The 15,061-nt window shown below is 34.1% G+C and overlaps 1 protein-coding gene across 1 annotated transcript; it reads right to left on the bottom strand.

Moving 5' to 3' along the window:
• Positions 1 to 1,026: 1,026 nt before the first annotated feature.
• Positions 1,027 to 3,499, bottom strand: LOC145330098 (uncharacterized). The gene has a single exon (XM_080174682.1). It carries the CDS (start codon positions 3,296 to 3,298, stop codon positions 1,553 to 1,555), a length of 1,746 nt encoding a protein of 581 aa, XP_080030808.1. The 5' UTR covers positions 3,299 to 3,499; the 3' UTR covers positions 1,027 to 1,552.
• Positions 3,500 to 15,061: the final 11,562 nt, after the last annotated feature.

The raw sequence follows: 15,061 nt of genomic DNA, 5'->3' as shown, positions 1-15,061 counted from the left end.
AGGAAATTTTTTGTATAGCAAGAATCTTCAAAATATACCTATGAGAAGCTCCAATGCAAAGGAGAGGTCTTTAGCGAGATCATTCGGTACAAGCATACGAACAAACATTCTGCAACTTTTATCTAAGAAATACCTACTCTAATTAAATTTGTAACGGGTGTAAATTGATTAAAATTGTATATTTATTTGTTGCAAAATTGCTTAAATTCAGGATATTGTTTCAGGACTTAATTACATTTTAAAGACTTGATTATTGAGATGCTTACCTAACTGTGGAGTTAATTATCAGCATGATTTAAATGGACTTGATTACGATTGTACAGTTATTACGTTTTTAAAATCGTACCCAATTGTTATAGGAATGATCTTGAAAGTTTAAAATCAATAGGACAATTCCTAAATTAACGATAAGAGTTATCCGCTGACGTAGACCCTAATTTAGCAATAGATAGGCTTTAGTTTTAAAAATATTTTAAGCCAAAAACAAAGTTTAAACCTAACCTAACTATTAAAACCTTAATGTTTTTCTTCAAATAAAGCAAATAAGTTTGTTAAGAAATGTCTAACTAACTGCTTCACCGATATAACTTCCTATAGGTACTAGAAAGGCTTTAAACTACAATGTCCCAACCTCTCAATAGATATAATTCTTAATTGAAATATATGTAGAACGTACAACCTTTCTAATTATAGAAAAGCTTTGCAATAACTAAACCGTTTCTAAACTTTTGTTGAATTCAATTATTCTTTATTCCTTGGATCATACACAGATTATCATGTACTCTTAAGTTAGAGCGGGCTAAAACAAGAACTTTCTTTACCTACTGGATGATCAAACTAAGCAATAAATAACAGGGAAAACAGCAACCAAAATAAAACTTTCTTCCATAATTTCCAACAATCAAATGCTAAGACTACATGATAATTACAGTCATTGTAACTTATCTTAACATGTCAGACATATGAACATTACCTAATTATAAAAAAGCTTAGAATACAAAAAAATTAATAAAAACAAAACTAAAATTTTAATTTCTGAATGTATTTCAACACTTATTTTGGTAACATCTATAAGAATTTTTAATATTAAAATATCAGAATGACAACATTTATGTATTTAGGCATACCTATGTGAAATAGGTATACATTTATATGTAGGTATCATGTATGTATACTAAAAATCAAAAACAACAAAAAAAACAAGCTCACTATTTTTTTCTGAAGTATAAAAAAGCCTCGCATGAGCGAAACTGTTTTACAACTCACTTTAAATTATATATCTATATGTATGTATCATAATAATAATAATAAAAATCACGGTTATCTCTGAATGCTTCACAATGCCAAGCTGATTATCAACATTTTAAAAACTGAATGTATTTTGTTCAATGTATTTTTTTGGTATGTTTCTTTCTGGGTAGCTGCGCTACTGCTGCTACTACTCCAGTTGGAAGATTCTCGTTCTTGTTTTATTATAATTTTATATATATTATATAAATATTTATATAATATTTAAATAATTTTCACCAAAAATTGCGGGGAAAAAACTGTTTTAACAAAACAAAAAGCAGTTCCAGTAATATTCACCAGAGAAAGCAAACTTTTTGTTGTTTGAAGAATTGTTGTTATTTATATTTTTACCAGTACTTGAAATTAATTCAGAATGGTGATGAGGTAGGCTACGTTGATAATGAGAGCCGCAGCCGCCAGCAGCGGCGGCCAGGGCACTAGAACTGTATGAATAACTTGGAGGCGGCTGGAAATGATTGGCCGCCATAGAAGAATTATTATCACAGGATTCAGAGTTGGCGCCATGCTGATGCTGCTGCTGTGTCTGCCATTGGGAACAATCGCCGCCGACAGAGCCGTTGCTGGCCGTCGCGGTGGTTGTGTAGCCGCCGGTCGCAGCGGCCGAGGAGGTCATCAGGCCGATGCCGGAGTCCCAGGATTCAACAGACAGCTTGCGCATGGCATCCAACTTACCACAGTTTGAGAATGAGGAGGAGGGGGCTGACATGAGATCACCTTGGTGGGAGCTGCCGCCGCCGTCACTAAAAACGCCGGTGTTGGCCAGTTTCACAGACATTGAATTGTTACCATTACCGCCACTATGGTGTAACTGCTGCAGCTGCTTTTGCTGTTCAAGTTGGTATTGATGAACGGCTGCCTGCTGTTGTTGGGCCCGTCTGGTTGCAATGCTGTACCTGGACGCTGCCTGCTGGCCAGCAGCCGCCTGCAAGTGGTGCGGCGGCAGCAACTGGCGCCTCACACTGCTGCCTGAATTCACTAGATTTTGCAAATCCCCGCCGGCGGCGACACAAGACTTCAACGGCGTTTCGTTGATGTCAATACGCGGACTGACACCCTTAATTTTGCTGCCGCGAATGTGATTTGAATTTTGAGGATGAAGGCTGTAGGGACTGGAATTTAATTTTCTTGAGGATTTAATAACATATTCAGGGTGTATTGTTAGCAAGGGTTCACTGTTGGCGGGCACTGGCGGGTGGTCCCCGAGATCATACTCAACACTGCAGTCAACAAACAGCGGAGTTGTCAGTGAGGAGTGAGGTGAGGCGGCGGGCATGGACGGCGGCAAGGATTGCGGCTGCGGCGCCGAAATATTGGGAACAGACCTGTGTTGGTATAAATGAAAAGGCATGGCGTACTTGTTGTCTGTGTGTATGGAGGTGGCTTGATCACTAAGATTTCTAGCACTACGCGGTGCTTGAAGTTGGTTAGAAAAAGTCTTGCCAGGAAGACCAGAATGATAGCTGCTGGAGGCCAGCAAGTGTTCTGTGGTCCTGCTGCCGGCCATTGAGGTGCTGCTACACAGGTTCTGATGACTTCCCATCAAGTTTAAATTACTGGACGACTGCGTAGACACATTACTAGGCATGTAAAAAGAATGAGCCCTGGAAGTTTGGTGGTAGCCTGAGCTAGCACTCCCATTTATCGGCAGTCCAATGGCGTTTAGATTGGGCGGCGGCAGAAACGCCTCGTAAACGCCAGCTGTTAACGGCGCCGGCCTATGTGCATGCTGTTGGCTATGATAATTACGTTGAGAAGGTAGGACGAGATCACAGGCGTTTGTTTGGGACCTTTTCAGGCTCACCTTCTTTTTTGTGATGGCAGCCTGTGTGTGCTGGTGATGGAGGGCCATGGCGTGTAGCTTGTCCTGAGCATGGTACTCAGCCTGCCCAAGGTGCTGCAGCATGGCTGCGTTGTTGTACACAGCTTCTGGCAACGACTGAGTTCTGTAATGCAAATTTCTTGTGGAATAATTATAGCACGGGGCCATTTTTATGTGTATAAATCACTGTTTATTTTTCTTTAAATTCACCTTACTTTTAAGGCAAGTGTTAACAAAAATATATGAGGTTCATTTGAGGTATCACTATAAATAGTGTGATTTTTTTGAAAATTTGTTTTGAGTTCCTTAGTGAAGGAAATCTTGAACGCAACTAAACTTTATTCTCTCTCTCTACTCCACCAGCTGATTAGCGTCTGGGGAAACTTTCCGTGTAGGAAGGGATGTGCCGGTGCACAGAGAAGGGTTTCTTCTTTTTGCTGTTGTATTTACGAGGGGGGGAGGGAAGGAGTGAATGGTATATATATAATACTACGGTGAGTAGAGGGGGAGGGGGATGTCAGCTGATACCGGTGGGGGGCCCTTCCCCTTGCTGTGCCTCAACTATGTAAACCTTCCTCCCTGTGGATCAGCTGATTTGGAATATGTGTGTGTGTGTATATGTGTGTGTGTTTGTGGAAGAGAGTAAAACTCTATAGGAACTTCTTACAGGAATGGATTAAAATTTGTGGGGTATCACCGCAAGACAGCAAACCAACCGACCAAAAATCAGCAGCCCCCCTAAAAAGGATTCCAAAAGCTTTTAGAATCAGCATTATGAAAAATGTAATTATCATTTAGAATAACAAAAAAAGTCATTGTAAAAAAGTCATTGTACACAAACACGTAAATGAAATGCACACAAAAATACATATTTCCCTTTCTAAATATGTTAGAATTTAGAACATTTAAAAAAAGGCACATTTTTGACAATTTATGCATAGTTTTCATTAAAAGCATAATTTATATTGTTGATTTTAAAGCCAAGATATTATTTCTTTGAATAAATAATTTTTAGTCTAAAACATAAGTTTTGTGATTTTTTGAGGTTTTGATATTGTATTGTTTTTAATTTAACCCAAATAAAGACTTATTTTTATGCTCATTTTGTCTTTTACATAATTACTATCTTTTACATTCATAATTTTCAATATATATGTATATCTGTGCATTTTTCTACAAAAGTAAGACTTTTTTTAAAATAAAGGTTCTACGCGGTTAGGAAATAAAAATTGCAAAAAACGTTATCATATAACAGAAAAACATATTTTTCTTTGAGTTATAATTTTCCTTGGTATATTATCAAGATTATTCATAAAATAACACAGTAATGCCAAAATACTTATTTTTAGACAAAAATGTTTTTATATGAATAAAAGTTTCTACGCGGTTAAGATGAAAAATACAATTTATAATCATGAAAAAAGTTGTTCTGTTTAATAATGATTGGTTAGAATTAATTTATGATTATAAAACAGTCACTATAAATACTTTTTATACATTATATAATTTTCTGGGTATCAATATAGAAAAACCTTCTTTTATGAATTAGGTTCTACGCGGTAAAATAATAATTCCAATTTTAATCATTTAGCAAAGATGTTTTGTATGATAAGGATTGGGTAGAACTAACTTATGATTTGTAAATATAATTGTCAATAAAAATTATGCTATAATTCACTGGTTTTATATAGGAAAACATTTTTTTATAAATTATGCTCTACGCGATGAAAATAAGAAATATCAATTGTAATCATAGAAAAATGGTTTTGTCTTTGCAGGGATTGGTTAGAACTAACTTATGATTATAAAACAGCCATTATCAAAAATTTCATGTTATAATTCACTGTTTTTAAATAGAAAAACCTTCATTAATTAATCAAAGTTCTACGCAGCAGAGAATGAAAAATTGTATACACATTTTAAAATTATAAAGTTTTTTTTTTCAAATTAGTATTTCACTTAACATTATTTTATTATCTTAAAATACATAAAAAGTACTTTTAGTAACAGCTTTAATAAAATAATTCATCTTTTTGATTATTTTTTTATTTCCTAATTAAAGGGGCTATAAAATGAATGAAAAGAAAGATATTAAATACTTTTTAAAGGAATAATTTTATGGGAGCACATGTTTTATATGATGTTTCTATAAACAAGGATGACAGCATCAGTAAAAGCGTTGCTCAAAAGTCAGGACAAAAATTGACCAGAAATTGACTATCATATTTAGAGTTACAAAGGTTTCAACATTTTTTTTTTGATTCAAAAATGTAACATAAAAGTCTAATAAATCTCAATATTAATCTGCCAATTTAAAATACATGTAGCTTCGCCACTAGCCTCTAGGGGAGGGCAGGAGAAGACATATAATTTTATAAAACCATTCAAAGATATTTATGAAACTTTCCTGAAATGTACAACCAATTTGGATCAAAATTACTTAGACATTAGACAAAAAAGAACTTACTACCTTTTGTTGGATAGACGAAATCTCATTCTAAAAAATAATTCTACATACACAGTTTATTCAGCTATCCGTATTTAACAGACAGACAAACATACCCTAGAAGTTGAAAAGCTTTTTTTTAATGATTAATAGCTATTCATCGCATCGTATTATAGACAACTTGATATTTAAATGAAAAATTAAAAGATTGAAACCAGTTTGGTTAACCCCGAGTGGTCGAAGGTCCGAGATAAAAAGATATTCGTTTAAAATGGTCTGTAATACATATTTTTATAATTTTTCAGTATGGCTAAGAACCGGTTATAATCCAAAGGATATTAATCAGTTTGGAAGCCATACTGTAAAATTAATTACCCTCATATATGATATTTTCTTTATTGCTTCCAAGATTTAATCAAATTTTAGTGCAGGGCAATAATTTTGTTGAAAATGTTTTTAAAAGCGAAGCTTTTCTGTAATTAGGGTCGTTCCGTCCGTACGTCCATCCGTCCGTAACGGATAGCTTTTTTCGTTAATTAAGGCATGTTAGAATTGTCCTATCGATTTTAAACTTTGCATAGTGATTCCTGTAGTAGTTAGGTACGATTTGGTAAGCGTAGCAACTCTATGATCATTACCAGAATGTCCGTACGTCCATTTTAGATGTGATGATTTTTTAACTTTTTCTAACAACAAATTTTTATGTGATCTAATAATCCGATTGATGTGATTTTTGGTATACAGATTCCTGGGACAACAAAGAACATTATTATAAGCGAAGCAACTCTATAATCAAGTCCTAAAAATGTAAGTATCTCCATAAACATTATTCTGTATCAAGCAGTTTTTCAAAAAAATTAATTACAATTTTGCTTCAACTCTTATTCAGATTATTCAGTTCTGACACTATACAAGTGTTAATGTCCGTTTGTCCTACCGTTTCAGTGCTTCGCTTTTATGGATGTTGTCATCCTTGTTTTTTCATGTTCAATAAAACTGAAAGCAAGTGTTTTTATGCCGTAAAACTTTTAAGAAGGCCTGGAACGTTCAAGGTGGGGGGGGGTGGAAAGGGATGATTACCCCTACCCCCAAAATAAATAAAAAAGCTTGGACGTCCTTGTTTAAGGCATTGCTGTTTTTTAAGTTGTATTAAAATGGCAAACTGCATATTAAAAATTTTCATATATTGAAAAAAATTTTGCTTAACATTGCATTGATTTATTCTATCTGAAAAAGTCATATCTAGTGATTTATTGGCAGTACCTGCTAAAATTTAATTAAATATTCTTATTTAAACCATAATATTGTTTTGCATTGCTTTTCTTACATATTAACAAAAATTATATTTTTGTAACCGCGTAGAACCATGTTTCACTTAAAAAATAAGATTTTATGCATTTTTTTATACAGAAAATAACATATTATATATTAAAGTTGTAAAATTTGCTTATCAAATTTGAAAGTTTAAGATAGGTGCTAAAATTGTTATGACTTTGTCAAAATTTGTACAGTTATGTCATTTGATAAGAAAAAAAATTTTTAGAAAACTTTATGGAGAGGTTTGGTGAATTTTCTTGTAGTAAAAATATGCTTTAATGGGAATGTTTCTTCATAGGTTTAACAATATAATCCTTTTTATAAAGTAATAAGGCTTTTTTATGAAGCTTAAGATTTCTATAACTACATAACCAACTGATTTTTCTTTGTAATTGAGCTTAAGATAAGTCCCTGGATGGTTTTATGCCATTTAATTTTAGAATGGGCTACTTTTCTGTCCTTCCCTATTCCTTCTAATATTGACCTTTTAGAGGCTAGGTCCTGTAATGGTTTAGGCCATTTAATCTTTATATTTAAGTCTTGGGATGGTTTTTGTTCCATCGATTTTTGAATACAGAGCTCCTAGATGCTAGGGGCGTAGCCGCTAGTCATACATAAATAAATAAGTTTTGCTAGAAATAGCATCTTATAGTTTCTTCAAAAAAGTGGACAAATGTTCCAACCAACATTTGGCCGAATTATCCCGGTTGACGTCATATATTAGAAGGGAATATGACGTTAGTTCGGCCAATGGTTGGATTATTTGTCTACTTTTTGCCTTTTGGGAGACACTATAAGCTGCTTCAATTCTCTGTTTCACTTTATTTTCTTGTCACTAGCATAGCCCCTGCAGGCAAGGAGCGAAGCCCCTAGTTGTCACACATAAACATTATGAACCCCTAGCATAGCCCCTGTAGGCAAGGAGCGAAGCCCCTAGTTGTCACACATACACATTATGAACCCCTAGCATAGCCCCTGTAGGCAAGGAGCGAAGCCCCTAGTTGTCACACATACACATTATGAACCCCTAGCGCTAGCATAGCCCCTGCTGGCAAGGAGCGAAGCCCCTAGTTGTCACACATACACATTATGAATCCCTAGCATAGCCCCTGTAGGCAAAGAGCGAAGCCCCTAGTTGTCACACATACACATTATGAACCCCTAGCATAGCCACTGCAGGTAAAGAGCGAAGCCCCTAGTTGTCACACATACACATTATGAACCCCTAGCATAGCCCCTGAAGGCAAGGAGCGAAGCCCCTAGTTGTCACACATACACATTATGAACCCCTAGCATAGCCACTGCAGGTAAGGAGCGAAGCCCCTAGTTGTCACACATACACATTATGAACCGATTTTCCTCATTTTAAAAGGATTAAAGGGGAGGAGCTTGTAATATTATGACAAACCCTTCCCCAAACTTTGCTTTGGCTTAACAAGTACTATTCTGCCCAATATTAGCGCAGCAATATCTAGAATTTAAAAAGGATATGGTTTATGTAGCAAGGATCCAAAGGGATAAGACAATTGCCAATAAATATATATACATCCCCAATAATGATACACTAACTTACCTTTTCTGTGGATTGCAAATAGTGGTTGAAACGTTTTGACACTCAGCTTAATAAACCTACCAATCAAATTCAATAAAAGTCCCCAAAATGTATATTTTTGTTGAATTTTCATAGTATATAGTAAATCATTAGCATTCTTTATGTCGACTATTTGGTAATAGATTATGATTGACAAATTGGTCCAAATTCTATAAAATGTCCTAGCCTTAGGCTAGCCTTACAAACATATAAAGTTATATGTAAGAATTAGGAAACCATAACTCCTAGGCTAACCTAAGGAATTTTATAGGATTTAGTCAATTATTACCAGAGCTATATTCTTATGATACTAGGACTGCAAACTTATGTTGAATTAAACGTACATGCAGACATACTCTAATTGTAGAGTAGCTGCAACATTTTTAAAGAAATGGGCGGAGTCGTGTTCATCATTGATAATAAATGGGCGGAGTTTTCATGCAAGATTGACCGCTCGTTTCCATACATCCAGTAACATAATTCCCATCCCAGACACAGACACAGTTGACACCAGGGATCTGTAGGGATAAGACAATGGCCGATAAATTAATGTTCATCCCCAATTGATGACCCCTTCTGTAGATTACAATTAGTGTTTAAAACGTTTGGACACTAATGAACCAACCTATCAAAATTTGATAAAATTCCCCAAAGTTGTCAAGTCAGCAAATAAGAAAAGGTTATCATAAAACTTTGGGGACTAGTGTAATAAACAGCCCAATGTTGCCCTCCTCCCTGCACGGGTGGGAAAGGGGGATATGTGGAGTGAGGGGGAAAGAGGTATGGATTAGAGCCCCCCCCCCCCCTCCGTTATTACTGCACCCATTAAGAGGATTCCACTAAATTACGGATTAAGTATTTAAAGATTTAAGGGGGTGGGATTTTACACCCTCCCCATTTTTCTATACTTTATCATAATAATATGATAATACACATGATACGCATTTAGTTTTTGTAAGCGAAGCATTTCTACGTGCCCTGCGTATATTACCCGTACGTTCTGAACTGCTAGCTTTTTTTTGTTTAGGCATGTTAATATAGTTCTATAACTATACCTTAGGATTACTATAACAATAAGGAATTATCTCGAAACCGTAGATCCTCCACATTCACAATGTACGTCTATTTTCGTGAAATTAAGAATTCTGAATTAAATGCAATTTTACGAGAGATTACATGGAATGACTTCTGTTTCAATCATATGAGTGCTTTCATTCTTTACTGGCGGGTACACCCTAGGAGGCCTCTAGGGGCATTTGAACAGGAATGGCGAATGGATATAAAAACAGCAATTCAGCAATCTAAGGACAAGCCCAATAAAAATAGTATAATTCTTTCATGTAAAAATTGTTAAATTATAGGTATAAACTTTTTAGTAATCATTATAGAGTTGCTGCGTTAACAAAATTGTACCTCATTTACAAAATATTCCTCAAGCATGGCTTAAAATCGGTAGGACGGTTTTTAACCTAAATACGGACAGATAAACATTACCTAACATTTAAATAAGCTTCGCTTTTATTTGCTCTTAAAATACATAAAGCTTTTTAGGGCCAAACAAGGTTGACATCATCCATAATAGCGAAGCTCTAAAATCAGTAGGAGGAAAAACGAACAATAACTCTTGTAGAGTGTCAGAAATTTTTTTCTCGTATTTATTCGAAACCGATTAATATCCGGTGGGTTACAACCGGTTCTTATCAATACGAATAAAAAAAACATCTAGCATCGTATTATATTCAGTTTTCTACGAATATAAAAATAAACAATCAAAGATTAAAACCATACCGCGGAAAGCTGTTTATAACGATGCGAGAAATAACTATTATACCTTTCTGTATAATGATCATTTTTAGGATTTAATTTTAGAGATGTTTCGCTTATAATATTGGACCTTGTTGTCCTAGAAATCATTGTTCCAAACATCAGATGAACATGAAAATAATATCATCCAAAAATTGCTTTTTAAAAGTTAAAAATTAACATGGGACGTGCAAACTTTCTTATAGAGTTACAATGCGTTCTTATCTCATTTAAATGTCATAGAAATCATCATGCAAAATTTGAAAACGATAGTACAATTCTTACATGTCTAAATCAATTAAAGGTGCTATCCGTTACGGACGGAAGTACGGACGGAACGACCCTTACTATACAAAAGCCTTGCTTTTAGAAAAATAGGGGAGGCTAATAGTGATTTCTATCACCACCCCATTTAAATTTTAATTTTAGCAACACATGTGATAAGAATAGAATTGTTAAAGGCAAAGCTTTTCTACAATTTGATTTTTAACCTTAAAAAAATATTTTGTGATATAATTATCCTATTCATATGTTTTTTTGAATCCTATAACAACAAGGTACAATGTCTATAATCTGATCCTAAAAATGTAAATATGTCTTTAAACAATATCCTGTAGTCTAGCATTTGTGTACATTTATATTCTTCCTTTTCAGTTATGACACTCTACAAGTGTTAATGTTATTTTGTCCTACCGTTTCAGAGCTTCTCTTTTATGGATGTTGTCATCCTTATTACTATCTCTTTTCACAAACAAAGCAAAATAACCTAGCCTAATATTTATTAGAGTTTTTTTGTTTTGTTGTACTGATATCATATCATTATAGAACTATTGTCAAAATGGTTATTATAATAATTGCGTTATGTGGTAGATATAGATTTCTAGTAGAATTTTATTTATTTTTGTCTATAAAATTGTGTAGTAGAGATTTTTGTCTATTATGAACTCGCTAACCACTGAACCGAATGCCATTTTAGGAAAGGTGTTTTTCCTCTAAAAGCCTAGCAAGCATAGACCCCTACCAACTAATTTTAAAATATTTTGAAAATAAAGAGGGGTTCACTTTTTTCGGGAATAGTCCCTTTCGTAACATCGCCCCGTAAGGGGCGATTCGTCGCAGGGGCTAGAAATAGGAGAAAAGCTACTGTGAAAAATATGAAGAATCGCCCCATAAGGAGCGATGTTACGAAAGGGACTATACCCCTTTTTTCTTGTAAATATTGCCTAGCACCTGATTTGAGCTCTATGCATGGCCTAACCCTGCTCGACTAGGTACTCTAAGGGAAACCGCCACTTCAAATAGCTAATGGGTTGGATTTAACGTTCTGTTTCTAACTAAAAGTTGCCCCTTGGGCTAGGGGGTTCCTGCACTATTGTTAGTTTAGAAAACAGTAAAAGTGACTGACTATGACGTCAGAAAAAATTAATAATTAACCAATGAGAAGCCAGTATTCACAATGGTAAAATATCTAGCGGCCTCTCATTGGTTAATTGTTAATTTTTTCTGACGTCATAGTCAGACACTTTTACTGTTTCCGTTAGTTTATTATAGTAATTTGAATTGGACTAATATAAAACAGGGAGGGAGGGGACATTGGGCTGTTTATTACACTAGTCCCCAAAGTTGTATAATAACGTTTGCATATTCGCTGCCTTAACAAATTTGAAATTTGATTGGTTGGTTCATTAAGTTGAGTGTCCAATCGTTTCAACCACTAATTGTAATCTACTGATAATTTGGAATGTATTTTGATTTATCGGCCATTGTCTTATCCCTTAGAACCCTACTAATATGAAAGCTAGAATCCTGGGAGTTATAAATTCCATTTAACAATTAAGATAAATCTTTTGATGATGTTAATATCCTGCGCACTCCCCCCCCCCCCCCTCCATTTTTAATCAATGACACAACAAGAATGTCAACATCCATTAAAGCGAAGCTTAAAAGTGGAGATACGAAAGTTGTAATGTGTGACGTCATTAAAAAACGTCTAAAAGTAAGATTGAAAGGAGAAGTGGGAAAGGATACCCCTAAAAATTGAATTTTATGACGTCATACATGACACTTTCCGTATCTGTTTAAAGGCTAAATAGCCGATTTTATTGGACGTCCCGTGACTTATATTAAAAAGTCATATTTAAGATTACGAGAAAAAAAACAGCTCCCTTCCTTAAAATTTTTCAATTTTGAAGCAGCTTTTTAACAAAAATAGATTAACCATAGTTTTCCGACCATAATTGATAACTAAAACTATCAAATAATGAAATAAATACAAGATGATGCAAAAAAATTATATAAAATATCCCTCCTAAAATATAGTCTGCACAAAATACAGTCTATTCATCTTTTTATTATTGAATTTTTAACAAAAGAGAACATACCTCACGTACGTACACACATACACACACACACACACACACATATGTACATACATAAACACACACAACACACCCACATACACACTCACACATACACATAGATGTATTAATAATCATAAAATTTCATCGTTTTGAATCTATATATAACATTAGACCCAGGGACGTCCAAGATTTTTATTTTGAGCAGGGTCAACTAATGTAATTTTAAAATTTTGAGAGGTGTAAAATAAGGGGTTTGATGTTTTAGGGGGGTTAAACACAATTTTCTCCCTACCCTTGGACGTCTAAGAATCTTGCATGGGGGTTGAACTACCATTGAGGTTGAAATAGTCTTAAACCTGACCATAAACAACACAAGGAATTCATTAAAATAGCTTGAATTCATTGATTAAGACTCTGGAAGTATGGACTGTAAATTATACTGGTACCCGGCTGTTTAAACACACTTTGGGTACTTTTACTTGATTGGTAGGTTAAAACCTTAAGTGTCAACACGTTTCAACCAAAGATTTTCTCCATAGAATCGAATATTTTGTTTGTCATCATTGATGATGTACATTTAATTATCACCCATTGTCTTATCCCTTGAGATCCCTGCATTTACTCTCTCTATCTTCCTTTCATCTTTCTCTCTTTATCTTTAATGGGTGTCCGATCACAACCGCTAAAATATCATACAAACAAATGAATTATTAAATCAGTAACTTTGATGCTGTAGTAATAATTTTGTGGATCTTAAACTTTTTAATTTTCTATAAAACCACTGATATTAACAAAATTACCCCATTTGTAGATTAAAATAATTGTTCAGACACTTCTAGTTTGTTCCAACCAATCAAGATTAATTTAAATAACAATAAAAACAGAGGTGGATTCTCATAAAAACAAGGATGACAACATCCATAAAAGCGAAGCTATGAAACGTTAAGACAAACGAACATTAACACTTGTATAGTGTTAGAACTGAATAATCAGAATATAATGTATAAAAGTCGAACGAAACAAAATTTTAAGTAAATCTGCTGAAAAACTGCTTAAATACAGGAATTTGTTTAAGGACGTACTTACATTTTTAGGACTTGATTATTGAGATTACAATGTACTTTGTTGTCCTAGGAATCAGTATTCTAAAAATCAGACCAATCAGATAATTTATCACAAAAAAATTTTATGTTAAAAAGTTAAAAAGCAACATGTTTAAAATGAACGTGCGGACTTTCTGGTAAGGATTATAGAGTTGTTTCGCTTTCTAACTCGTACCTAACTCCTATAGGAATCATCTTGCATAGTTTGAAATCAATTCTAACATGCCTAAATTAATGAAAAAGCTATCCGTTACGTACGGACGGACGTACGGACCGACCCTAATTATATAAAAGCTTCGCTTTTAAAAATTAGGGTCGCTGCACACTGGTGAGGCAAAATTATTTTTGTGAAAAATCCTCCATGATCGCATGAAAAATCTACCAAAATAAACTTTTGGAGGATTTTTTACAAAAACAATTTTGCCTCACCAGCGAGCAGCGACCCTAATTTTTTAAAAGAATACACCTGTGATCTCAGTATAATTTACAGTCCAATATCCACTCCCCTCCAAGCTAAACTAGTTTTAGATATTGTGAACACAAAATGGGATTTTTATCGGAAGTGTTTGAACACCCCTTTTAGTGGTTGGTTAAATTAAGGTCTATTGAAAATATATTTCGTTCCTTTGCAGGATAAATGGATAGGACAATGGCAGATAAATAAAATTCACCTCCAAATAAATGTGTATGTAGAAATTGTATGCTATTTATCTATCACTGTACAGATTTAAAACCGATAAATATCTGCTAGTTTAGAACCGGTTCTGAGCTATACTAAAATTCATCTATAACATCGTATTACAGACAATATTCCACGAATGTTAAAATTAAATTAATACTTGTTTTAATCTTAAAATTTTTCATTTTAATATCTGCGGAAAGCTGTCTGATTAATTATTCCATATTTGTGTATATCAATTCATCTTCAATTAAATGGATTGAGAAAAAATTATCCAGCCATTTCACTACTCCTTTATCCGTGAATGTTGAAGTATCTGCCAAGATTAAATCATACTGGATCTATTCTCCATACATAAACATCCAAGGATTAAGGTATTGGCAAATGCCTTTAGTTGAGTGTCCAAACGTTTTAACCACTAATTATAATCTACCGAAGGGTTAATTTTGTGTATCATCATTGGGGATGTACAATTTATCAGTCATTGCCTTATCCCTTTAGATCCCTGTGTTTACAGAGAGAAATGGAAAAAGGGTGTGTAGATGCAGATATTTAGCCAAGGATTAGAAAATTATAAAGGATTAAAAATTGGATTTGTAATCTTTCACTTGGCTACTTATTTTTTAAGTATC

This window comes from Acartia tonsa, chromosome 10 (assembly GCF_053477335.1).
Source record: "Acartia tonsa isolate MP-2025a chromosome 10, ASM5347733v1, whole genome shotgun sequence".
NCBI classification, from domain to species: domain Eukaryota; kingdom Metazoa; phylum Arthropoda; class Copepoda; order Calanoida; family Acartiidae; genus Acartia; species Acartia tonsa.
This window is presented reverse-complemented; position numbering and strand designations above follow the sequence as displayed.

Coding starts and splice junctions, on each gene's coding strand:
- LOC145330098 (XM_080174682.1), bottom strand. CDS start 3,298: ATGGCCCCGTGCTATAATTATTCCACAAGAAATTTGCATTACAGAACT.